At 42.3% G+C, this 25,849-nt stretch overlaps 2 protein-coding genes across 4 annotated transcripts in view; one reads left to right on the top strand and one right to left on the bottom strand.

Annotated features, from left to right (window-relative positions):
• The first annotated feature begins 6 nt into the window (after positions 1-6).
• On the top strand, positions 7-825 carry MRPL57 (mitochondrial ribosomal protein L57). 2 transcript variants are annotated; one of them, XM_075562832.1, is made up of 2 exons: positions 7-82; positions 222-825. In XM_075562832.1, the coding sequence occupies exon 2, from the start codon at positions 253-255 to the stop codon at positions 559-561; it is 309 nt and encodes a 102-aa protein (XP_075418947.1). In that variant the 5' UTR covers positions 7-82; positions 222-252; the 3' UTR covers positions 562-825. The 2 variants fall into 2 exon arrangements, with proteins under 2 accessions (XP_075418947.1, XP_075418946.1); XM_075562831.1 differs by having other exon boundaries at positions 30-82; positions 248-825.
• A 902-nt stretch (positions 826-1,727) lies between these two features.
• ZDHHC20 (zDHHC palmitoyltransferase 20) overlaps positions 1,728-25,849 on the bottom strand; it is a 61,670-nt gene continuing 37,548 nt past the window's right edge. Inside the window, exons 4-13 of one of the 2 annotated variants that reach the window (XM_075562829.1) lie at positions 24,263-24,383; positions 21,902-21,971; positions 19,782-19,814; positions 19,286-19,406; positions 16,743-16,875; positions 13,481-13,607; positions 9,074-9,163; positions 7,575-7,690; positions 6,528-6,605; positions 1,728-4,995 (exon numbers count right to left, since the gene is read on the bottom strand). In XM_075562829.1, coding sequence (XP_075418944.1) covers positions 6,568-6,605; positions 7,575-7,690; positions 9,074-9,163; positions 13,481-13,607; positions 16,743-16,875; positions 19,286-19,406; positions 19,782-19,814; positions 21,902-21,971; positions 24,263-24,383 — 849 coding nt within the window. In that variant the 3' untranslated portion in view covers positions 1,728-4,995; positions 6,528-6,567. The remainder of the gene's footprint in view (positions 4,996-6,527; positions 6,606-7,574; positions 7,691-9,073; positions 9,164-13,480; positions 13,608-16,742; positions 16,876-19,285; positions 19,407-19,781; positions 19,815-21,901; positions 21,972-24,262; positions 24,384-25,849) is intronic. The other variant, XM_075562830.1, reaches the window with a different exon arrangement.

The raw sequence follows: 25,849 nt of genomic DNA, 5'->3' as shown, positions 1-25,849 counted from the left end.
TCTCGCGCGACGTGGCGGGCGCACTTCCGCCGGGCGTCCGCTGGCTTCCGGCGCAGCTCCAGGCGCCCAGCGGAGCGTGCTGGTGAGTTCGCCGGCCCCGGGCGGAGGGGCGTCTCCGTCGCCTGTCGGCCTTAGCTGGTTGTTTTGGGGGGCCCGTGCGCGTTCCCGGGACGGGTGTGTTGTGTGAGCCGGGTTCGCGCGCCCCGCCTTTCTTCCCTCAGGTCCGGTTTCTGCCCCTTCTTTGCAGCCACCATGTTCCTGACCGCCTTCCTCCTCCGCAATCGCATTCCCGGAAAGATGTGGATCGGGAAGCACCGGCGGCCGCGGTACGTGTCCCGCTTGTCCAAGGAGAATATGATCCGCCGCCTGGAGATCGAAGCGGAGAACCACTACTGGCTGAGCATGCCCTACCTCACCGCCGAACAAGAGTTCGGCCACGCCGCCGTCCGCAGGGCCCAGGCCTTCGAGGCCATCAAGGCGGCCAGCACTTCCAAATTCCCTCCCCACCGGTTTGTAGCCGACCATCTCGACCATCTCAATGTCACCAAGAAATGGTCCTAAGTTCGAGTGTCCACCCTTCGGTGTTACACAGAGGGCAAGGCTGTCTCTCTTCACCCCATCACGGACATGAGCGGACTCCAGAAAAATGGGAAGTGATCGACCAGTTTGACTTTTCTTACAAAAACCGAGTAATCTGCATCGAAACTACCGTAGTGGTATTTTTAGACCTTTTCAAGGCAATGAGATACTGGAGATGACCTTGGTGTGACAAAGCATATTTTGAATGAAAATGTAATAAATCAAGGTTTGGGTTCTGTGCTTCAAGATACTTGATTTTTTTAATCATACAGTGCAAGTGTATCTACCTTCTGTTAAGAATAATTATGTAAGTTAATACTGCCAACAAATTCAGTCCTACTCATTGTGCCCCTTTAGTACAGAGAACTGCCCGTGGGTTTCCAAGGCTGTAAATCTCTCTGGGAGCAGCTGGTAGGTTCAAACTGCTCTGGTTAGCAGTCCAACTCGAATCTATGACCCCGATGCTCTGTAAGTTAGTGTCGGTTTACATCCTTCTCTTCCGCTCTGTGGTTCCAGATGAAGAAAGGCTGCGTGCAGGCCTTTGAGACCCAACACTGCAACCTACTGGAAGATAGGTGCACTAGACATGTTATTAACAGTAATCAACTGGGATGCCCCATGACCTCATAACCCTAAACCTCCAAACCCAAAAGCCAGCTCCCATGAGATATTTGGTTGACCAAGCAGCTTTCGGCACGGAGTTGGAATTGATGGAAGGCAGGAAGAAGGTAGGAGCCCTAGTGGCACAGTTACATGTTGGACTGCTGCTAACTTCCTCCACGGAGGAATACCAGGCTTTCTATTCCTGTAGACTTAGTCTCCAAATCCACAGGAGCAGTTCTGCCTTGTCAGTAGAGTCATTAAAAGTTGGAAATGATTTGATGGCAGTGAGTTTTGGCTTTTGATAGTTACAGCAATTTCCAAAATGAAAATTACATTGTGTTCAGTCAAAGCTATGTTGCGCCCCTTTCTAACATACCCAAATTTGATCAAGCCATTTTCACGCACACAAATCATGCCTATCTTAGTGGTTACCCCACGGTACCTCTTGCAATGACCTACTTGATTTGATTTTCAAGTCGATCAGAATTCAGTTAGCCTCTCACTTGGCAAATACTCCTTGACAACAAAAGACTCAAACATGGGGATTCGTTTTTATTTCTTTATTAAAATAATTATGACTTTTGAAACAAATATTTCAAAATGATCTGCTTTCATGTTAATGTAGGGTAGGCCAGGCTATCCAAAAGACAAAGCAAAGAGTCAACTTGAAGTCATGGTCCAGGGTTATGTGTATGAGAAAGAACATGCTTCATGGCACTAAGTAGAGCCAGCCAAAGTAAACTATTTCAAATTTGTTTATATAAAGGCATATTAAAGATCACGTTAAAATAGTTACCATCTTTTCTTTTAAAATGGGCATAGGCTCAACTGCAATCATACAAATATAGTAAACTCAACCCATTTGCTTTCTTAATCTTTTAATACAAATACAATTTCTTGCTTCCTTATTCAGCCCAACAAAATAATATAAAATGAAGGCATTAGAAAAATATGGATCTTTCTGAATCTATATTGTATTTTTAAGGTAAATTGGAAAATATTGTTAATGTAAGAAACATGGGATTTCAGGTTTATATAATAGCTGTACCTAGTAGATTATTAGGTATGGACTTTATTTTGGCTGAAATGCAAAAATAGGATTAATTATTTCATAACAGATTGGTTATAAAATACCTCCCGTTGGCAGCAGTGCCAGTCTGGGAACAAAATGTAAGCTGGGCGTGTTTGTAAACCACTGCCGACTGAATTACCGGCAAGCCCTCCATATACACTTCACAGACGACTGCGTGGAAAGCTCCAATTCTGGTACTTTAATCTTGTAAACGTAGTCAAAATCTGACTTCTAGTAGAAACAAAATTCAAGTAAATGTTGCATATTTGATTTTAACTATACTTATGACACAATTAGATCAGAACCACTACATATGTAAAAATATTTGTTTTAAAGTCATCCATTATGTAAAGATGAAAAAAGCTGTAAACCTGTTCATTTGAATATCTAGTATACGGTAGCTGCTCTTTGGTTTGGCATAGTAACACTGGTTAGATGCCTCGAGTATGGAATACTTGGGCACATTCATGCCCATGTAAACCGAGTCTCCAAATTTGTTTTTAATGGCAAGACCTGAAGTTCAATTTCTTGCCCTTAAATGGTGTCACAAATGTTTACATGCTTGAAGGACAAAGGATAGTACTTATAAACTTTGACAGGACTTCATTTTGAGTTTTTCTCCCCAAGCAGTTGGTGTCAATAATTCGCATCAATTGAAATACCAAAGAAGCAGCCTTTCCTTTGATTCCCCTACTACCTGTAACGGCCCCTTCCTGAACGGGCATGAATATGCACCAACAAATGTAGCCAAGTACTGGAACTTAGCAAAAGGTTGGCCATAAATGAAAATCTAAAGGAGTTTGAACAAAAGGCTTGAAATAAGAATGCTTAAAGAAGTGTCTACTATGTTTTTGGAGATGAAGTGAAATAATAGGCATGAGAAGAACTGCGAAGTATTAACAATACTACAAGAATGGGGAATGATATTCCTGGGATTTTAATCAAGTGCGTGCAAAGCCTTTTAACTAAAGGTAGAAACAGAGTCCCGGGGAGTTTCCTGATAGTGATCAAGTAAGCCTAAATATCTACTGTTTCCAAGGGAAACGAACAAACGGAAGTAATGTCTTTGTTGGTAATTGACACCTTGTAAATATCCTACACGTAAGTTTCCTAGAATCAAGGTTAACATGACTAGAGTTATAATAAAGGTAGTATTCCAAAGCTACGAAGTTCATTCCTTTGGGTCAAAGGGCAAAAAGTTATTTTCTTTTAAAATCTAATTTTTTAGCCAATGTAATTAGATAAGCTCTATAAATTGTAAACTAGGCATAGTTAGCTAGAAAAACTGATGTTATCAGGAATTAGCTATTATGCTGTCTATATTATTTGGCATTTAGAAGATACTCCCCAAATATTTGTTGAATGAAAAGTTGCTACCTTGGAAAGAATGATAGAACATTAGATGTCATCCAGTTATGGACAGGCTTCCCCCTCCCCTAATTTTTTAGGTCAGGCAAGCCTTAGATGCTTATCGACATGCTGGTTAAGGTTTCTAATCTGTTGGAAGCAGTCTTCTCGGACTGTGTTTGAATAAACCGTATAAAGCCCTGTAGGGTGTCTCTGAAACGACACTGCTCCTCTGCAGAATCACTGCAGTCATTCCTCTGGTTCAGATTGGGTTTTAACAGGAGGGGTTATCTAGGCAGGAAGGGGTTGCTTTCAGGGAAATCAGAATTAAAATTCTGCATTTAAGAGAAATCATTTTATAGGGACTAAGGAGAATGGTGAATGACAACTCAGGGTATCCGGATTTCTTTTCCATGGTTCCAATTGTACTTTAGACCAACATTTATGCTATTAAAAGCTTAGTGTAAAACTTTCAAAATAATTTTCAGGAATTACCTTAATTAAAATTTGAAAGACATCCTAAATACCTTAATGAAAATGTCTTTTGTGAACAGCTTATAATATCCTGCCTATCTTCATCTTTTATCTCCTTCTAGACACGTCCATCTACCCCAATTGCGTCAATCTCTGTAGAACATAGACTTGCACATTCAATAGCAACAAAACAAAAAAGAAAGGCAATGAAAACCCCAAATATTTCTTAAGACTGCCAAGTTCCCCTTAAGCCTTGGGCATATAAGCTATATATTTGTACACATGATTATAACTCAGTCTTTAGTGAACTATACAAATGTGCTCTATGATTTAAATGATTATACTTAGGGATCTGAGACCCTCTGAATGTTATTTTATAGCCAACAATTTAAAAAATTAGAAATTATTTAAAGTATGAAACAGTAATTATAAATTGGACATCCAATTTTTTAAAAAAGCAGTTTTTCCATTTTCCTTATACAGTCTAGGCAGCAATAATTTGGATGGTGATTATCTACTTTCAGTCACCACGGGATCCTAGGCAGACTCAGGTAAGTTTTTAGCTTGTGTTGTTGGAGTGAAAGCATGGCTGGAACCCACTCTTAAGACTGCAGCTCAGGCACCCCACAAACTACATGTGTTAATCATGTGATCCGACAGCTCGTGTTACGGCATCTCATAAAGGTGTTATTTGCCAAGTAAAACGCAGCCAGTTTTGTGGCCTGAAGTCACAGCTGCACTGATGGACACATGAGATTAAGGCATCGTCCTGGAGGGGTGCGTCTGTGGAGACAGCAGACTGTACAAAGGCTTCCTGTTCTGTAAAAAATATATCTTCTGCTGGACTTCACTTCATCCCATTGATCATTTTTCTTCCAAATAAAACGGAAAAGTATCAGTTCATATGGACTTCCATAAACCTGTTTTAAAAAAAGCATTGTTGGTTAACACTTTATTTCATCTCTCTTGCTGAGACACAGTAAAGGGCTAAGGCCGGTCAGACAGGACGCTTTTGTAGGTTCGGCCCTGTAAGTAATGTAATGAGATTTTAGTAAGCACTATCTAAGGGCCAGCAGTGGCCTTCTCCCCTCTGCACAATCACTACTGCCCTCTCCCATCTGGGGCTAGGGCATCATCTGAGGGAGGGAGGAGGCAGGCCCAGCACCAGCCACGCCCTCTGTAGCACGTCAGACGCACCAGCCTGGTGCAGCTTCCTCAGATGCCAACTCCTGACCCCAGTGAGCCCGGAACGCACATGGGATTCAAGGAACTGAATCCTGCCAACCCACACGAGCAAGGAAGGAGATGCTCTCCTAGTTGTGAAATGAACTGACGCGCAGCAACAGATAACAGACGCACACTGTCTACACCTGGGGAGCCCAAGTTGGTTAATTGTTAAGAAGCAAGCCAGTGACTAGTGAACACTAAGTCAAAACCGCAAATAGCTTAGCTGGTGATAGGCTATTTAGCTTAGTGCCTGCCTTAATTTTTGTTTCCCCTTTTACCTGAAGGGAGCAAACACTACATCCTCACAGTTCAACCTCAGTGTCACCTTCATGGTGTATTCTACAGCTTGTAAATCACTTCTCATTCTCGCTCTGGATTTTAAAAAATGGTTCTTTAAGCTCATTTCCTGTGTCTGAGCATACAAAGAACAACTCGTCAGTGCACCCAGCTAGAGGAACCAATGGAATCTGGTGATGCAGTTGCTTATGTGCTGGGCTGCTAACTGCCAGGTCAGCAGTTCAAACCCACCAGTAGTTTTCCAGGAGGAAGAGGAGGCTGGCTGCTCCTGAAAAGATTTTAGGGACCAGTTAGTTTTAGTCTGCCCTATAGGTTCATCATGAGGTGCACTCTTCAGTCTATAATTTTCATCATTCTACTCTGGATCAAATTTCTTAACACTGAATAAAAGTCACTTCTTGAATTGACTAATAAGACTGCCTACATGGGAAAGGCTTGTTGCCCACATAAACTGACAATTTTTGCTGCTTTCTTCATTAAAACCAACCAACCAACCAACATCAGCAAAATCAAACCTACTGTTCTCAAGTCCACTCTGTTCCAGGGCAGCCCTGTATAACAGAGTAGAACTGCCCTTACAGGGCTTCCGACTCTGAATCTTCACAGAGGCAGAGAGCCTCATCCTTCTCTGGAGAAGCAGCTGGTGGGTGTGAACCACTGATCTTGCAGTTAGTAGTCCAACACTTAACTTGTGGCACTACCAGGTCTGTTTCTTTCCTAATATCCCAGCAAATAGCTACTGAAATTGTGGTAGGAGTGTTAAGAAAAATAGCATTTAAGTAGATGCCAATGTTACTGTATCCTCTGGTGTCTGCTCAACTCATTTTGTTGAAACCATTAAAAGGAAAATCCAATTATTTATAAAAAGATTATCAGACATGCAAATGAATGGGATTTGGCCAAGAAAATGATCTTTATACGATCTTACCTTGCTGTTAGTCACATGGTTAGTTATGAACAAGAGGTACTCAATTTTCTACTGCCACTGTGACGTGGTTAGTTGTCCCTGTAAGTACATAATTATATGTGAAGTGACCAAAATAAAACAAAATACGCATTAGTTTCCGGTTCAGTGCTAAAATTTGCTATGATGGCAAAAGTTGCTTATTATATAGTATTAAAAAGGTGGCTGCCCACCAAGCATTTGTCTTCCTGTAGGGCTCAGAAGGACACACAGTAGCCGTCACAGACCAGAGCCTGCTCTCACTCTTGCTCTGGCTAAAGAGACCAGGTGGCAAGGGTTCAGAAGCTCGTTACCCGTTGACCTTACAGAAGGGGACAGGTGACCCTGAGACAGCATGACGAAATCAATGTAAACGAATGTTTCAAAGGCTGCTAAAATGTTAAGAAAAATAAAAACGTAGCAATTCTCACACTAAGTTCTAGGGTATTTCTCTGGATTGGCAGGACAACTTGAGCATTCTGTCCCCCACTTCCTACAGTGCAGGGAGACGATGGCACATTGATTACTCTGAGTAGCATTAGATGCCTCTTGACACTCCGAGCACCAGGACTTGGCTAGCCTCTACTGCAAAGCGAGGCCTGACTCAAAGGCCCATTTCTGCCGTGACAGTGATTCTACACCACACCCACTATGCACGGAGTGATAACAGTCATTAAGGTTCAAACATCATCAGGGAATTTTTTTTAAAGATTAAGGCAGCAAAGAATTCTTACTACACCTTTCAAAAACTAGTTCCAACTTAAGAGTAATCTTGTTCCACACGAGTTAGTGTATATTTGAGGTAAAAAGTGTGGGACTGAATAACACTCTCTCTCTCTCTCTCTCTCCCTCCCTCCCTCCTTCCCTCCCCTTGGATGAAAAGAAGCAACAGCTACTACCCTTTCTTCCTCCAAAAGCGATACGCATTAACAGCCCCTGCATGAAGACTATCAAGTTACTTTCCCACATTTATGAAGTCGGGGAATTTCCCATCTCATCAGTTACAGCCTGGCTTTGAGGTGAGAAGCTTACCTGCTCGGACAGCCCCTTCATCAGATCCATTTTCCGTCCATTGAGATTCACTATCCAACAATCGGTTTTTTGATTCACTAAGCGGTTTGATAGGGAAGGGTGGATTTGAGCCAATACTGAAAAGAGGAGCAAATAATTTTATAAATAGCTTAATGCTTGACTCAGGATACTTAATAAATTAATAAGCAGCAAATTAGTACTCTTCCTAAATATGTGAGGGCAACTTATAGGATCTTAGTACTCTGGGGGAAAAAAAACCTTCCAAAGAAAAATGCACCCCCGACCATCCCCCAACTCACTGGATTTCTCTCTTGACCCAAGGATCTGTACTCTAGCAATGCCAGGGAAAACAATTAGACAAAAGAAAAGGAAAAAAAAAAAAGCTTCCAAGGCCAGTCTGAAATGCTTTTAACGTGTTAATTAAGAGCCGGGAGGTAGGAGGACAGGTGAGGATCTATGTCTGTGGCCAGTACAAAAAAATTACCTGTCATTTCCCAAGTTTTCTGCTTTCTACCTCTGCAGTTTAGATCTAAGGGGAAAAAATGATTGAGTGATTTCGTGTAGACTTATTTCACTAGCTAATAGATCTGGGGAGGGTGAGAACAGAGGGGGGAAACCAAGGAGGAAGGGGGAATTAACACTTGTGTTGCCTCTCTCCTGAGCTAGACCCTGCACCCAGTGCTTTCTGAACATGACCTTGATCCCTCAAACATCCCAGGATGGAGGTCTGTCTCACTTACAGAGGCAGAAACTAAGGCTCAGAGCTTGACTATCTAAGACTTCCGGGTTCTGGGTCCCAGGCTCGTCCACTAAGAATAGGCTATTGTGGACTTTACAATCCGCCCCTCACCCCTGATACCATCATAAGATTTATGATGGAAGCTGCCTTTTCAATAGTTAAATTTTGATCCTAGTCTCTCTAGCATCTTTAAAGTTTCATTTCCAATGGCCTAACTCTGACTCTGAAACCGCATGCTTGCCAAGAAAGGTCTATAAAAACTGTCCACTATGAGGAGCTAAAGAGGCAAAGATTTAGAATTGTACTTTTACTCCTCATTAAAAGTGTCTCACCACTGCAGTTAAAAGTCAGTCTGTCACATGGACAGCAGCCGTAAATAGTAAAATGACTAATTTCTTGGGAAAACAACAACAACACAGTGGGCAGAACCCAGTCTAGGCAGTGAGTGCAGCATATTCAGACCGGAGTGCTTCCCACACAGCCCAGAGAATTCCAGCTCCAAGCGACTGTTCCGGGCTAGTGATCTCTCAGTAGCAAGTCTTTTTTTCCCTTCTCTTAGAAGCGTTTTGGTTTGGAAGACAAAACATAAGCACATAAACTATCAGCCCTTAGTTAACAGAAAAGGTACAGAGAATCTCCCTACTGAGGATGGCTAGAGTTACTATTGAATTTATTACACTAATATGTATGTATCACGTGCACACAGCTTGCTTTATAATGAATATTAAAATCCTAAAACACCTAATGACAAGAAACACACCTTCTGGCAAATTCGCTTTGGCTTGTCACGGAAGCTTGTTCTGGATCCGACCCCACAAGACGAGTTGGAAAACTGCAACCATCCCCTAGACTGCATCGGGAGAAACAGGAGTAAGACATGTCACAGCACACGGAGTGGAAGCAAAGCAGCCCACGCTGACACCCGGTTTCCAGAGGCCTGGGGCAAACCACCCTCGGGTCATCTCGGGGAACCGTCTGTAAGACCTCTAATCTAGGGTATTAGCTGCCCCCAAGAAACAAGCTTTCTTCTCTTGTAATCTGTGCAGGGGCAGAAAGCGCTGCCTGTTCCACTGCAATTTACTTAAGTGCTGACAAACCGTGGCTTACGATGAGGATTCTCAGACTCACTATTAAGATGATGATGCCCAGACTACTTCAAATATAAGTAACCAAATATTTGGGGACCAGTCTTCGAGTCTGGAACTGAAATTCATGGGAAAAGCTCCATGTCTGTCTGGTTGTACTTCCCCCACGTATTTAAGGTTTCAACAAAGATATAATCTGTTTCTGATGCTCCAGCTACTGTTCTCAGAAGAGGGAGAGAGCAATGAAGAGAACCTCTCGGCCCTCAATCTCTCCATCAGCACAATTGTACTTCCGTTGATGAACATCACCAATTGTTTTCAAAATGGGCAGAACAGGGCTGACAGCTCTGAAAGAAGAGAAACAAGCCAGTGAGGCCCAGCTTTCAGCCAGGACAAGGCACAGGGAGTCTTCCTGGATTGAGGTGACAGAGGTAGGAGCATGGCCGGAGCTGGTTTGGATCTCTGAGGGAGGACTACAGAAATCTGCAGTTCGGCATGAAAGCCTTGTGGTAAATACTCAGCTGTGATTATAAATCATGGGGGGGATGGGGGAAACACACAGCTAGGAAGTTAAACTGGACAATGCACACAGCTCCTACAGGAGTGTGGGCACTTGAATCGGACACACCTTACTGGACATGCAGATCTGGTGCTTGCAGGCACCCAGAGAAAAGTCTACTCTAGATTCAGCCCAACCATGCCCAGAACAGGCCTCAAAAGGACCAGGCAAAAACACCAGCAACTTAGCAGTCTGGCAACAACAACAAAAAAATCTACATCTTTATGGACAACAAAATCCAGAGAGTTCAGCCAACTAATACCCTCTATGTCTAACCGTCAATCAAAAATCACCAGACAACACAGCAGCAGGAAAATGTAACACAGAAAGGAGAGAAAAGTCAATAGAAAGAGGTGTGGAAATGACAATGGAAATGAATAGGAACTTTTAAAGAGTGATTACAAATATGTCCGTGAATATGTATATGTAATGACTGTAATGCAGAGCAAAGTGAAAGAAATGAATTAAACTTCCAGAACTAAAAAATACCGTATCTGAAGTTTAATATATGTATAGGATAGACTCAACAAGTTATAGATACTGCAGAAGAATAAGCCAGTGAACTTGAGAATACAGCAACAAAAACTGCCCAACCAGAAGATACCCTAGAGAAAAAAGCCAGGAGTTGGGGACAGAGTACCAATGGCTATCAAGTCATGTAACATATGTGTAATTGGAGTCTCAGAAAAGCTGGGAGGAGGAAAAGAAAAAGCAGGCTGGGAGGCGAGGGGGTGGGGGGGAGGAGAGTCAACGCTAAAATAGGTAAGAATTAGTCAAATCTGATGAAAATGATAACCTCACAAAGTTAAGCAGCCGAATGAAACTCAGACAAGGTACGTACGAGAAAAAAAAAAATCACACTAATGGAAGTCATCTATTTAGGGAAAATATTCTTTAAAAAATATCTGTTCCCCAAGCAAAGTGAAAAACCTTACAATACATGAGCCCTGGTTAAAGTACACAGGTTTTATCCAAGTGACACACAGAAAAAACAACAAAAAAATGAACAGTGCATTAGTGAGCTGTGGGTTGCTGCTGAACCCTGATCAAAAGGGGGGAAACACAGAACAGATTTTCAAACTCTCATAAACTCTACTTTCTGGAGCCATGGTAACTGGGTGAATCCCTGAGATGACCTTTAAACCTTAAACCAAAAACATTCAAACCAAAAACATTCCCCGAAGTCTTCTCAAAACCAAATAGTTTGGCTTGACTGGTAACGACTGTCTGCCTGGAAGGAAACTGGCAGCAGCATCGGGAGGAACAGGAAGCGTAGTTTATGCTAATGCAGGAGGAAAGACTGGGAAGAGGGGGTGAGAACAGCTGCATAGCCCTAAGCAGCGTCTGAACTGTAAGCGCAGAAGCTTGACTGTGCTGTGCCTCTTCGGCACAGCACCAGAACAAATACAAGTCAGATGGGCAAACGAGAGATTAAGTTCCAATGAAATTGCTGGTGACGTGATTCTGACTCCTGGTGACTCCACGTGGGTCAGTGGAAGTGTGCCCAGCAGGTTCTCAGCAGCTGCTTTGCGTGCAGTCGGCTGTCAGGCCTTTGTTCGGGGGGACCCAAATCTCTAACCCTTCGGTTATCAGTTAAACACTGTTTGCCCATGACTCCAGAAAAGCACAAGAATTTACACTTACCATAGTTTCAAAGATCCTGTAGGTGCATGATATGCTGTGTTGAGCCCATACGTCAAAGAAGACTGACTATAGCTACCGAGAGTCCTTGCTGTAGGTTGTGTTGGTGGGAGCTACAACTTACAAAATCATCCTTTTTTGGGGGTGGGGTTATCTTTAGTAATAGGAGTGGGCACCACAACGTCTGTGGCAAACAATCAGTTATCTTTTAATTAAAGGAGCGCGGGTGTGTAGTGGTCACACGTGGGGCTGCAATTTGTAACACCCCCAGCTGAAAACCACCAGCTGCTCCAGGGGACAAAGGTGAGTGAGGCTTTCTACTCTCAGAAAAAGTGAGTCTCAGAGCTCACAGGGCAGTTCTACCCTGTCTGCAGGGTGGCGATGAGTCAGCATCCACTGGATGGCCGTCAGTTTTTGTACTGTTTGTTTTGTTTTTGGGGATGGTAGTGGTGGTGTAGGTACTACATACAATGCTGCAGCAATTCAATGTTCACTCTGAGATGTTTAATTTTTTGATTTCCTGTTTAAAACATTGTTGTTTATCAAGCTAGGGCTGCGGCTACAAGGATGTTGGTGGTGGGAACCCCAACAGAGAGGTGAGAAATATTCAATTCTTCTGACAAACACCAGCTGAACCTCACCTGTGCCTGGGGGCCATCAGGATTCTGACCTTCACTACACGACATGGACTTCACTGTTGGCCAGACCATGATCTTAATCAGTGGTTTATACCATAAGAAGTATCGGTTATAAATTCTGAAATGAAGTGTTCTATTTCCCTCTGAACCAATTTATTGTAGACCCATTGGAATGACCCTGTTTATTAAATTGAGAACCACCAGTACAATTTTTATCTCAACTGAATTCTTCCCCCCTTAATTCAAAGCTTAGGCCATACCAAAATCACGACGGAGAAGGGAACAATATTAGATATTCAAGAGACATATTTGTCGTGTTTTTCTTTCTCTATTAACTGAAGTGCCCTTTTCTCCCTTCCTTATTTTGCCTTCGTTGTTGAAGGTCATTGTGTGTGTGTGATTCTAGAAGATGCTTCACGATTTCCTGGTTTGCGTTGTTTTTTTCCTTCCCCAATGAGACATTTCCTATCACTTCTCTCTTGGAGCCTGTATATGTCATGTCTTTTGTTTGTCCCCTTCTGGCTGCTCAGGACTTTCTCTTCGTCTCATGCAGTGTAACTAGGATGTGTCTTGCATGGTTTCCTTCCTGTTTCTTTATGCTTGAGGGTTGTTTTGAGCCCCTTGGGTCTTGAGTTTTATAGGTGTTATCACATTTGGACAAAAGGTTAACCATTATTTCGTCAACTCCTCCTTCTGTCTCCCCAGGCGACCTTAAGAACCCCGATTATGGTTATGCTAGGCCACTTGACATTCTCCTAGAGGCCCTGGTAAATGGCCAGCGCATTCAGCTGCTAACCGAAAAGGCTGGAACCTTCGAGTCCATGGAGGCACCTCACAAGAAAGGCCTGGTGGCCGGCTGACCCAGGGAGCACCATTCTACCGCCACGTACGCGGGGTTGTATCAACCTGGTAACACTTGGCTTCCTTATCATTCTCCACTGTAAACAACTTACTTTAGTTTTTTTTTCTTAAAAAAATTTTCTTACTTTAATTTTAAAGGGGAAGAGAATGGCTTTTTTAAAATGTCATCTTTGTTTTCCCTTACATTTTACAGCTCAAACTCTACTCTAATTAAAAAATTAAACAATGTAAAAGGATACAATCTTTTCTATCTGATCAAGGTATTCTGAGTTTTTGTTCTTGTAGCCTCCCCAAAATGCGATTACATATTATTCTCTGAATCTTCACAGATAATAAACTATCATAGATCACATAATTTCTGGCATGCGAACTTGAGCCTTTACCTTGAAAGTATTGGAAGTAACCAGTATTTCTTTTCATCACCAAAGACTTCTCTCCAATTTTTACTGTAGCCAAGGGAGAAACCATTTCCATCAGGTCCATATGAAAACGTAGGTGCCCGAAAGGACTCTGTTACGTTAGACAAACCAACAAACCACATCAGTCTGATTAAGCATTATAGGAGAGGCAGACTATGCCAGTTTTGTACTTTATATTTTTCATTAAAAAATGTAACTTAAAACAATATAGTTGTAGCCGTTAAAAGATGAAATGTTCTAAAGCTTAGCTGGGAAAAGTGTTTCATCAAAATTCCAACCTCACTTAAGTCATTATTTATAAGTCAACTACTATTTACCTGATGATGGTTTTGTGTATCCAAAGATGAATTACCATATATACTTGTGTATAAGCCAAGTTTTCCAGCACATTCCAAATGCAGTTTTTTGCCTCGGCTGATATTCGGGTCGGCTTATACGCGAGTATATACGGTAGGTAAAATTTCTATGGAAGAAGCCAGTCTCACAACAATCTTTTCTAAACTTTCACAAATGTCTTACGTGCCAAAATTGTCAGTTACACATTGGGTCAATTCTTTCACAGAGGTGAACGACTCAACTGGTCTAAATATAGGCACATGAGGGAGGTTTCAACGAGTGTGTGGAAAATTCCATCATCTTTCCGTTTCATTTTTCCACGGACTTTTGAAGGCCCTCATATGTCTAAATTGTGGGGTGCTGGTCGGGAAGGTGCAATACTGGGGTGGTAACACTTGATCGTGAACAGCGGGCAGGACAGAGAAGAGGGCACAGACGGTGATGAAAACCACTCTTTAGTCCAATTTAGCTGCCCATGAAATAGAACGGGGCTTGGAAAAGGTACCTGCTTCACAAGAATGTATTCATTCTTTCAGTTTAAAACACTGGAACCTATTTTAGCATGCTTTAAGGCAACAGGGCACTGGAGAGGGTGATGAGACAGAAAAAGAGGGAACGTAGGCCTGTTTGTGTGGGCTGGAAAGGTCAGAAGATGAGCGTTCACCTGTGACTGCATCTAATCCTTTTGGGAAAGGCGACTCGCAAAATGGGTAATATTCCGGAGAATGATGAAAGCCTGGAATAAGTGTTGCCAGGAATCTGATCAGAGGACCTAAATGAAACCTGCAGTTGGAACCAGTTCTGTGCCCAGGAGATTTCCTTCTGTAGCTTTCAACAGCCCTCCTGCCCCTGGGGATCTGGGCAAAAGAACGGGAGAAAGCCTAGGAGCAGAAGATGTGAGGGTGCCGTCAAGCTGTGGTGAAGGCACTTGCCATCCTTCTAGATGGGAGAAGGGCGAGAGGTGCAAACAGAGGTGCAGTCAATACTGTGTGGGTGGAGGATGGCAGTGTTGTGCCCTGTTGTGCACAGGTCCACTATGGGACACAAGAGACTCAATGGCATCTAGCAACAACCACAGGCAGAACACATCAGTCTACTACACAACGTCGAGATCTGTGCTGTCTGGGGAAATCTGAAATGTTGTCTTTATATAATGTCAGCCATTGTGTGCATTCAGTAGTAGCTTATGCTATCCAGTGCATTTCTGACTCTGGCCACTAGCAACCGAGTTGGACAAAGGCTTTTCAAAGAGACCTGGGGTTTTCCGTCCCTCCAATCCTGACAGGGGTGGGTAGGACACACGGGCAGATGCCATAGGAAATGTGGCAAATTACGGTTCAGGCTCATCTCAAGCAACAGGCTACTACTCAGCACCAACTGGCTGAGGCCACATGAGAAAATGTCTCAGTTTGGGAAAGAAAAAAAATCCACTTATTTGTGAAATCTCTTAGGTTCTAGATGGTGTAGGGCAGTGGTTCTCACCTGTGCGTCGCGACCCTTTGGGGGTTGAACCACCCTTTCACAAGGGTCACCCGATTCATAACAGTAGCAAGGAAAATAATTTTATGGTTGGGGGGGTGTCACCATAACATGAGGAAGTGTATTAAAGGGTCTCAGCTTTAGGAAGGTTGAGAACCACAGGTGTAAGGGGTCTGGAGGCTGGACTTTACCTTTTTCAAGACATTCTCTGAGGAGGATATAAATCAGGTAATGGTCCAAGGAAGTTGATCTGGACTAAGAAGAGGCGAAGGTGTGATGGAGCTAGAGGATGTGGAAGCATAAACCAAGGAAGGAAAGGCCAAGCTAGAAGGCTCTCATAATTTACATGATTTAGGAATGAATTAAGATAAAAAATGAAATATACAATTATCTTAAATATTTCCTTTAAAGGGCCTTTATATTTTTAAAAAGTGTACCCTTCCAATAATCCTGGCAGATGTACATAACGGACAGCTGATTCTATGGCAATCATTCACTTTGAACAATACCATTATCTTTGTACATAAAATGTTTTTCCAATAATTACTTATGGTAATACCTTACAGAATTCTTCCTCTATATTTTTATCTTACAAATGAGGAAAAAAATATACCAAGAAATAAATTCTCAAAGTAGTAGTCATACAATACTTAAGTCTCATAACAAATGATACCAGATAGAGTGAGTAAGCACGTGAAAAACACTGATCTTCAAACCACCAGCCGCTCTGAAGGGGAGCGTTGAGGCTTTCTACTCCCATACAGAGCCACAGTCTTGGAAACCCCCAGGGGCAGCTCTACCCTGTCCCACCTGATCTCTGAGTCAGAATCGCCTTGATAGCAGTGAGACGCCAATTGTGTAATGAACTGTGGGAGGGGAAAAGCACAACACACAGATGAATGCATATGATGTGTTTGTTGACATACTAGGATTTGAACCTATTTGGAGCTGAGAAGGAACCTGCGTATGGAATGTAAATCTACTTTTCATAGATTGATTTGGTGAAGGCATTCTATAAAGGCACAAAGTTTTATTTAATAAAACTTAGAAAACAAATCAGGTCTCTACTTTGATCTGCAACAAATGCATTACAGAAGAAAAAGAAAAAGTTCAATTCATTTCCCCAACTTTCTTCAAAATAATTGACTTTTGTGTTATGCACCCACTGTTCCTGTCTAAAGAAGCAAACCCACGACCAGGGAGTCGATCGGAACACAGAATGACCCTCTCAGGTTTCCAGGCTTCAGAAGTCTTGGCAGGTCAGCAGCTTCATCTTTCTCCCACCGAGCAGATGGAGGGTGGCTTTGCGCTGCCGACCCTGCTTTCAGCGCTTCATTATCACTGTTTTCCAGGGGTCCCACCTGCTTGCAGTCAGTTTCCCGAGTCATTGGGGCTATCCCAGCCTACTGACCTATGGTTGTCCGGTTTTTTCCTACTAGCCAGCAGTGGTAGCTGAAGAGCGACAGGACGCTGATGAAGAACATTGCAGACACAAAGAAGAGGAAGAGGACATGGAATTTGGCACGTGTATCCGACAGCTCGTTCTGGGGAAAGAGAAAAAAACGAGTTCATTAAAAAAAACAAAAACGAGTTCATTTCAAAGATCGTCAGCTTCTGAATTATGTTCCTGTTGTTCTATCTTCCTAAAGATTGTTGGGCCTCCCCCCAAACAGGCCAAGTATAGGGGGTAATACAGTAGACATGCACCCCAAAGCCGAGAGCTGGTCTCTAGACTAAGAGGCTGGGAGAAGTCATCCTCTAAACTGCTCTTGGGTTATTTACAACTTTAGGAATGGTCTCAGGAAAAAAGACCACGATGGCGTTTTGCGATCAACCATCTTTTTTTTCCCTTCTTCTCACATTTACACAGCTATTCCGCCTCTGCCCAAAATCTAGGATGTGGGCAGGCTTCCCCTCGTCCCTGTGAAAATATTTTATTATGTAGCTGCCAACCAGAAACATACAGGTGCCTTTTCGGTTGGGGGTAGTGAGTGGTACTTCTCTAACGGCGGTCTGCTATACACTGTTGCAACAGTCGTGCCCGCCTCGGCTGCTCTGCTCCTCTGCTTTACCCTGCTCCACTGCCACACAGCTCAGCAGGTAATTAGCAAGTTGGAGCAATAACTTTACCATATGGAATGAGTGATTGAAAAAAAAGCCTTCCCTTTTACTCCTTCTTTCAAGGCCACGCGTGCTTACATAGAAGCAAGGACCTCATCGAAAAGAAACGAACATCTACCGTCTTAGAAGGGTTGGCTTGCCACAGAAAAATGTACAGGCAAACAGCCCATTGCCCCAGAACATGAAGCTGTCTGGCTTGCTAGTTTAGTCTGTACAAGTTAAAAGCAAGGTGTTTTGCACTGGATTTCAGTGACTTCATTTTTCTCCTTCTCTCCCAGAGCAGCTGAAATACCTCTTAAACATAGCAAGGGGAAAAAAAAAACATAGCAAGGGATTCTTGGACCGCCCATCTCAGGATGTAAATTCGTATTATGCATAGTCACCATAAACGTCATCATTTAAAGAAAATCACAAGAACGTCATTGACAAGAATGCACTTTACCTTGGGACAATTTTCTGTAGATTTCCTGCGGCAAAGCTTGTGCAAATAAAGACAATGTATTAAGAAACCAATGCCTTAAATAAGAGGATCCAAACACTAGCTTTCAAACACACGTTGGGTTTTGAAGGACCCCTCACATGCGGCGCTCTAAGGGCAGCTAAGAGTTGCTCAAAGAAAACAGGGAAGAACACGAAGGTCTTCAAGCACATTTCCGATACCCTTTAAACATATGCTCCTTTCCAAGCATTTATAACAAAGACTTGTTTCCAAAAAAATGTTTTTGAAAATAGATTAAAAAAATGTACCATATATACTCAAGTATATACAGTAAGCTCTGATATATAGTTTCTAAAGATTAGATCGGACACTGTCTTCCCACCATGACTCGTTACTACTGTGGGGCAAAGCCCTGGCCCCTTTGCAGTCTACCTTCTACTCGGTCATCCCAGTGATCCTGCGATGGAGCAATGCTCAGCTCAGAACATCTAGGAGCTCCAAGCCCAAGTTCTTACTGGGGTTTCACCACAGTGCTCCAAGGCCTGCGTTGCTCTCGTGCTCACTCCACTCCAGGTGCAGTCGCTTTACGGAGGGAGAATATTTAGTCTTTCATGGTTGGTCCTACTTAAGAAATCGTTGTCTACTCCAACAGCAGGAGTTAAGAGGAGTGTTTTAAATATAATACAACCTCTTAATACAGATAAGACTCTCCAAGGGGGAGAAATAGGCCGAGAACATACACAGGAAGCTCCCCAAACAGACACGTCTCTCTCTCATTGCAATTCACTCCTCAGGGCAACACCTGTTCTCTTGACACACACACTATGTACTTGCCGAGGACCTTCTACAGAAATGGTACCCGCACTCCTTAAATTCCTATCTGTTCACATAATAATGGATTTTAAAGACCATCTCATATCATTTCTCAGAAAAAGGCAGTCTCATCTTTCGTAATGTTGAAGAGCATTCCTTCAAGGGCAGATATCCTAGTTCAAATAGTCCCCTATCAATGGAGATTCGGATTGTCCTTAATCACGTTGGGGGAGAGGTACTGTGGTACGCTCCGGAGGCAGGAAGCAGATTGGCTGTTGGAGTAATTCTGACTGACTCAGTGCTGTAACTACTGTTAGGGGACCGCTGAAGCAATCTGGATCCCTAGGAGAGAAGTTCACTAGATCCTGCTTCATATTCATCTACAAATTGACATGTAGGAAAGTACATTTTAGGCCTGTCTGCTTTACGACCCATTATAAATTCTAAGTGGTGGGTGGTAAGATTAGAATGGAGTACTTTCTTGTAATAAAGAATAAAATAAATCTTCAGGAACCTAGGATCTTAAAAAGTCTCGAATATGATATAAGACAGAGAAGGAATCAAACAAACAAAAGACTTACCGTCCAAAATTTTATAAAGTACTGTAAAACTGTTGTTGCCACGAAAAGGCAATATAATAGGGAATACAATAAAAACAGCAGGAAAAATTTGTAATTAGAAAATCCCACACAGTTATTCACCCTAGAAGGACAAAGAAAATCACACTATAAAAATAAGACAAAGCAGCAAACATAAGCATTGCTACTTGGCAATGGGTCAGTTGGATGGGAACAATACCTTAATTGCGTACTGGTGTTTGAAATAGATTCTCTAAGGGACAAAATTAAGCATTTTCTATTCTCATAAGAATTTGGCAACTCAATGCAGTGGGTTTGTTTTTTAAAATGTTTATTCTTCAATATATCATTTACTATTTGGGTTAAGGACATCAGAGGAGAAAAGCACTTCATAGAAATATGTACAAAATTTAGGAAACTAGGTAAAACCATTCTAAATTGTCTCCTTCCCTCGTCTCCATCCCCTTACATGATTCCCAACCTCCCCTTTCGTACATACCAAGGACAGTGATGATCCATCTTAAGAATACATCTAAGAAACAAACAAACATCAGAAAAACTCTGTGGAAAAGTTCCTAAGAATGTTCTTACATTTTTTGCCTTTTACAATACATCTTAGACAACTAGCCCAGTAAATAATAGGTGACAGGTAATTTTTGCTATTTCTCCAAGGAAATTCACATGCAAGAAATGCCCCACAGCCCAGCCCAGTTGTCTAGGGCCACGTCAGATGACAGAGGAGTGTCCAAGTCCGGCTGGGGGCACAGCATCTGGTACACTAGCTCATTCCCAGCCTACAGGTGAGCCGAGGGAAATGCAACGCAACACAGGTGCTTCTGATAAGGGAGTGTGTTTGTGTGCAGGCCATGACACCAAAATTCTCAATAAATGTTCAAACAGCAACACTGATGGGATTATAGGTAGTTTCTGCCCTCACACTTTATAGAAATTTACACAATTGAGGTAATTCAGAATCAAAGGGGGGAAAATATTCCCCTTCAAGTACATCTCCTCTTTATCTGTGTGAACTAGGACCAGAGGGGAGCGCGAATGAAATAACAAATGACTACAAGAAAGTCACTTGTCTAACAAACCATCAAGGACGAACCGGGGCGCCCAAACAGGGCTCTCTCCTTCTCCACCTGACCCCACAGGCATTCAAATGCGCATGTGCGCAAGAACTAGATTTGTTGTGCAGTGTTTATTTTTTTAAAAATCATTTTGTTTGGGGCTCATATAAGTCTTATCACAATCCATACATACATCAATTGTGTCAAGCACATTTGTACATTCGTTGCTCTCATCATTCTCAAAATATTTGCTCTCCACTTAAGCCCTTGGTATCAGCTTCTCATTCCCTCCCCCTCCCTCCCTCAGGAACCCTTGATAATTTATAATTTATTATTATTTTGTCATGTCTTACACTGGCGAGTCCTAGATTTGTTAAACATTTTGTGGGGAAAGTGTCAGAAAGTAATTTCTTAAGAAATTAATTTTGATGGTTTCTAAGCTTTTATTTTATTTTTCTGAGCCTTTTAAATTTCATAAAGTTTGGTGTGGGGGAGAAAAGTTTATACAGGCAATTAAGTTCACATCTGACCATGCCAACACAAATTGATCAGTGACACGAGTTCTGTTTCTCACAATGAGTTCCTGTTCTCATTCATGGCATTCCAGTTGTTCTGTTTCCATCACTCTAGTTTCCTTGCCCGCCTGCCATCTCATCTTTCCTTTAAAAGCCATCGTTGACCTTTTGGTCTCTTATGGCTGTTTTGTCCCCCCGCAGAGCCCTGTTCTCACGCTAATAACCCATTTTTGTGTACATCAATCTTGTCATTTCAGTTCAAGGTTGAAAAAAGTCTCAGGGCTTAGGAAGTCCAATAGTCTCAACCGGTCCAGGAAGCCTGGCCAGTTTTTCAGAATTTGAGTGCTGCCCTGTGGTTTTCTCCTGTTCTCTCAGGGCCTGGAGCAGAAGAGCCTGCAGCCTCCTCTCGGTCCAGTTTGACTTGTGAGCTTTTCCATGTCAAAATTAAAAGCAAACAAAACAAAAGAGAAGCCCTGGTGGCAGAATCATCTGAATTGCATTGCATTTCCTAGTGGCATATGGGTTATGGGGGGAGCTGCTGAATTGCGAAGTCTCGAGTTTGAAACCCCCAGCCAGCCCTTCTGCAGGAGAACGATGACGCTTTCACCCTCAGAGACACTTCTACCCTATCCTGTACGCTTACCAGGAGTCAAAAGGGACTCAATGGCAGCGAGTAGGTTTTATTTCAAGTTATTAATAATAAAACATCAAATGTGTCATGGTCTTTTAAACACAGGAAACAAAGTTACCTTTGTCAAGGTTGTTACTACACTCGCTCATCAATTTGATAGTAAACACAGGCATAGAGGACGCATACTTAAAGCAGAAGGGGAATCTATCAGCTGGTACAGGAACTGTTGTAGTTAGAGCTGGGTATGGAGCTTAGCCTGTAAGAACAGTCCCGTTCGTCCGTCCACTGTGTACAGCAGCGAACGGGCAAGGAGGTGTTTGCTAGCCATTAGCTAGACAAAACGGCCCCTTTGGCCCCCGCCCCCAGCACTGGATGCAGTAGCAAAGGAGGGAGTCGCACTTACATGTCACATGCTGAGCAGTGGTGCGCCCGATCGGGTTTAATCAACTGACATCTCTCACAGTATCTGATGGCTACATTTAATGAAAAAGACACTGTTAAAGTTTATACAAACACCACTATCTGGACTATAACTTGCTTCTACTTCTTTTAGAAGTCAGTGTGAGAAGCTGATGCCTAAACAAAGCTTACATAAAACCAAAAGGCACCAGTGAGAGTCTCAAAAGGTCAAGGTACAGAAACCTCGGCAGCCTGTTCGTGCCAGCAACTGTCAAATACAAGAGTAGAGTAGAGTCAAAGCCCATAAAAAACCTTGGACCCATCTCTTTTCCTTTTGTCCACGGCTTCTCTTCCTACTAAGTGAACACTGTCCTCCTTCCGTACAATTAAAAAAATCATTTTATTGGGGGCTCATACAACTCATCAAAATCCATACATTCAACCACTGTGTCATGCATATTTGTACAGTTGTTGCCATCATCATTCTCAAAACATTTTCTTTCTACTTGAGCCCTTGGTATCAACTTCTAATCTTTTTCCCCTCTCCCCCCTCCCCTCCCTCCCTCCCATCCTGAACCTGTGATAATTTATGAATTATTATTTTCTCATGTCCTACACTGTCCGATGTCTCCCTTCACCCACTTTTCTGTTGTCCGTCACCCTGAGAGAGGGGTCATATATAGATCATTGTAATCAGTTCCCCCTGTCTTCCCCCACCTTTCCCTCCTGGTATGGCTACTCTCAATATTGGTCCTGAGGGGGTTTATCTGTCCTGGATTCCCTGTTTCCAGCTCTTATCTGTACCAGTGTACATACTCTAGTCTAGCCAGATTTGTAAGATAGAATTGGGATTATGATAGTGTGTGTGTAAGGAGGAGCATTAAAAAACTAGAGTTGCTACACTGCACCCTGACTGGCTCGTCTCCTCCCCACGACCATTCTGTAGGGGGATGTCCATTTGCCTACAGATGGGCTCTGGGTCTCTACTCCACACTTCCCCTCATTCACAGTGATTATGATTTTTTCTTCTGGGTCATTGATGTCTGATACCTGATCCTATCAATACCTCGTGATCACATTGGCTGGTGTGCTTCTTCCACGTGGCTTTTGTTGCTTCTCAACTAGATGGCTGCTTGTCCATCCTCAAGCCTTTAAGAACCCAGATGCTATAGCTTTTGATTGCCGGTCACCATCAGCTTTCTTCACCACATTTGCTTATGCACCCACTCTGCCTTCGGAGATTGTGTTGGGAAGGTGAGCATCATGGAATGCGAGGTTAACAGAACAAAGTGTTTTTTCATTGAGGGAGTACTTGAGTAGAAGCTCAATGTCCATCTGCTACCTTAGCACTAAACCCATAACTATATGTACATAGATCCATTTTCCCATCTCATATAAAAATATATTTACATATGTACATGCTTGTATTTATACCTCTAAAATACCCTTTGCTTCCTAGTTCTTTCCTCTATTTCCTTTTATTTTCCTCTTGTCCCACTATCATAATAAGTCTTCATTTGTGTGCCCTGATCAGACATGTCCCTCTCCTTGAGCTATAGCTTTGGTGCTGACTTCTGAAGTGAATTCTTCTGGGGGGAGGGTGGGTATTTTTTTATCACTCTGATGACTTAATATATCCACATTCAAACCAGGTTTTCCAAATGATGGTTTATGAAGAATAATACTCAAAGGATTTATCAATAAAGGATGAGTCTTTTAAAAATAAAGAGTATACAGAAAAAGAGACTCTGGTTGCTGTGAGCCCCTTAAGAACATCTCTCAAAATAATAATAATTTATAAATTATCAAGGGCTCATGAGGGAGCAAAGAGGAAGAAGAGAGGGAAGAAAGTGAGCTGATACCAAGGCTCAAGTAGAAAGAAAGTTTTGTAAATGATGATGGCAACAAATGTACAAATGTGCTTGACACAATGGATGGATGGATGGATTGTGATTAAGAGCTGTATGACCCCCAATTAAAAAAAATATATGTATATATCCCACCACATCTGGAATAGACTTAGGCAGAGAATATGTCAAGAAATAAATAACTTGACCATTGTGATATTGTTTCCCAAAGGTTCCTATGGTTTCATCACACTTTTTTACTTATCCTCGTATTTTATGTACCTGTATCTGAAATTCCAGAAAAGATGCAGGGGAAAATTTTGTTCACAAAGATGTTACTTGTAGCGACCGTCAGATCCATTTCAGAGTCAATATCATGGCAGAAATGAAAAGCCAAAGCATTTTCAACAACTTCACATAAAAATCCCATTTTAACCCCATTTTCCTGTGAACATTTTAAAATCTTCTAGTATTTTATGAAATCATTAGAAAGTAAAGCTAAGATGTGTTGTTCTTACTTCTTGAAGCTGATGTGGTATAGATTGGCAAGTCCCTGGCTGCTCTCCTCAAAATTTCCTGTTGTCTTTCTTGGCTGAATTCCTTTTCATAACGTTCTTTTTCAGAATTGGATAGGTAGAACTATAAACAGAGAAATAGTACATTTTTTAATCCCATGAGGTTACTAACATACAGAGAAAGTTTTATCTCAAACAAAACCAAACTACCCAAGATATTTTGCTACATGAAGGCAAACTTGTTTCAACTTAATTTCAAGTAAAATCACACACAATTTAATAAAATTTCATGCCTTCCACAGGTGAAAAATATTTGCTTTGCATCCCACTGGCAATGGCAAACATCATGGGCTAACAAGCTTTGACTCTTTGTCTTACCTCATAGTAAGACTAATTTCACCATGACTTACTATTAGTTAAAGTTGTGGTGCTGGGGGATTACTGTCAAGAAAGTTTTAACTGTTAAAGCAGGGGGTCCTCAAACTACGGCCTGCGGGCCACATGCGGCCCATCAAGGACATTCACCCGGCCCGTCGGGTGTTTTTGCCCAGTTTGTGTTTTTTTACTTCAAAATAAGATACGTGCAGTGTGCATAGGAATTTGTTCATAGTGTTTTTAAAAACTATAATCCGGACCTCCAACGGGTCTGAGGGACAGTGAATTGGCCCCCTATTTAAAGTTTGAGGACCCCTGTTTTAAAGGATTCCAAAGGTTCACATCCTTCTGGGTAAGAGGATAAAATCCCAAGCATGGAATCCAGCTATTTCATGGTCAAATGTTTCCATGAAGTCAACAGGTTTCCTATTTAAAAGCTTTTTATGTTGTTGTTTTTATACATGCATTCAGCAAAGCAGGTGCCCACTGAGAAGTTTCTACTCAATGGGAGTAGAAAGGAGTCTACTCAGCAGTAGGACTGCTGAGGTTATGTCCCATTCTACTCAGCAAAGCAGGTACCCATTGAGAAGTGTCTAATTCAGTGACAGGTGGTTCCGTGCCATCTCTTCCCCTCCTGCCGTGAGTTGTTCCTCCCGCTTTCACATAAGCCCACTGCCCTCTAACTCCTAAGGAGTTTTTAGTGTTGCCCTTGTCACTCAGATCACATACAGATGGTTCTTTAAAAAAAAAAAAAAAGTTACGTTCAAAACAGACTTTAAAAAATAAAACTAGTTTAGCTGAACTTCTCAAAGCTAGTTTAGTTTTGAGAAAACTGTGGGAGATAGCTTTGGGTTAAGCTTTAAAGGTGATCTCAGGACAAGCATTTCTGGGGTTCATCTAGTCCCCATGGCTCCCAGCAAGCCTAGAGTTCATGAGAACAAGAAATTCAATGGGATATTCTTTTACTACTTGGTTTTAACTTTTTAAAAATGCTAGCCGATAGACTGACTATTTCTGGACTTGTCCAGGATTCTCTAGGCAAGTGAAGTCTCCTTTTCCAGGGAGAGATTTCACCTGAGAGCTGTGTCTAGTCCCATTTCTGAGTATTTGTTCTTGACAGTGGGCCTGCCTCCGGCTCAATCTTTGAAATGTTCTCTCAAGTTTGCCTTTCAAGGCTCCCCTAGCAGTTTGAGGACTGCTGAGGCTTATGTCCCT

The sequence above is a fragment of the Tenrec ecaudatus genome, chromosome 11, assembly GCF_050624435.1.
Source record: "Tenrec ecaudatus isolate mTenEca1 chromosome 11, mTenEca1.hap1, whole genome shotgun sequence".
NCBI lineage: Eukaryota > Metazoa > Chordata > Mammalia > Afrosoricida > Tenrecidae > Tenrec > Tenrec ecaudatus.
Note: the sequence above shows the minus strand (reverse complement) of the source record. Positions and strands in the feature narration are given on the sequence as shown.

Coding starts and splice junctions, on each gene's coding strand:
- MRPL57 (XM_075562832.1), top strand. CDS start 253: ATGTTCCTGACCGCCTTCCTCCTCCGCAATCGCATTCCCGGAAAGATG.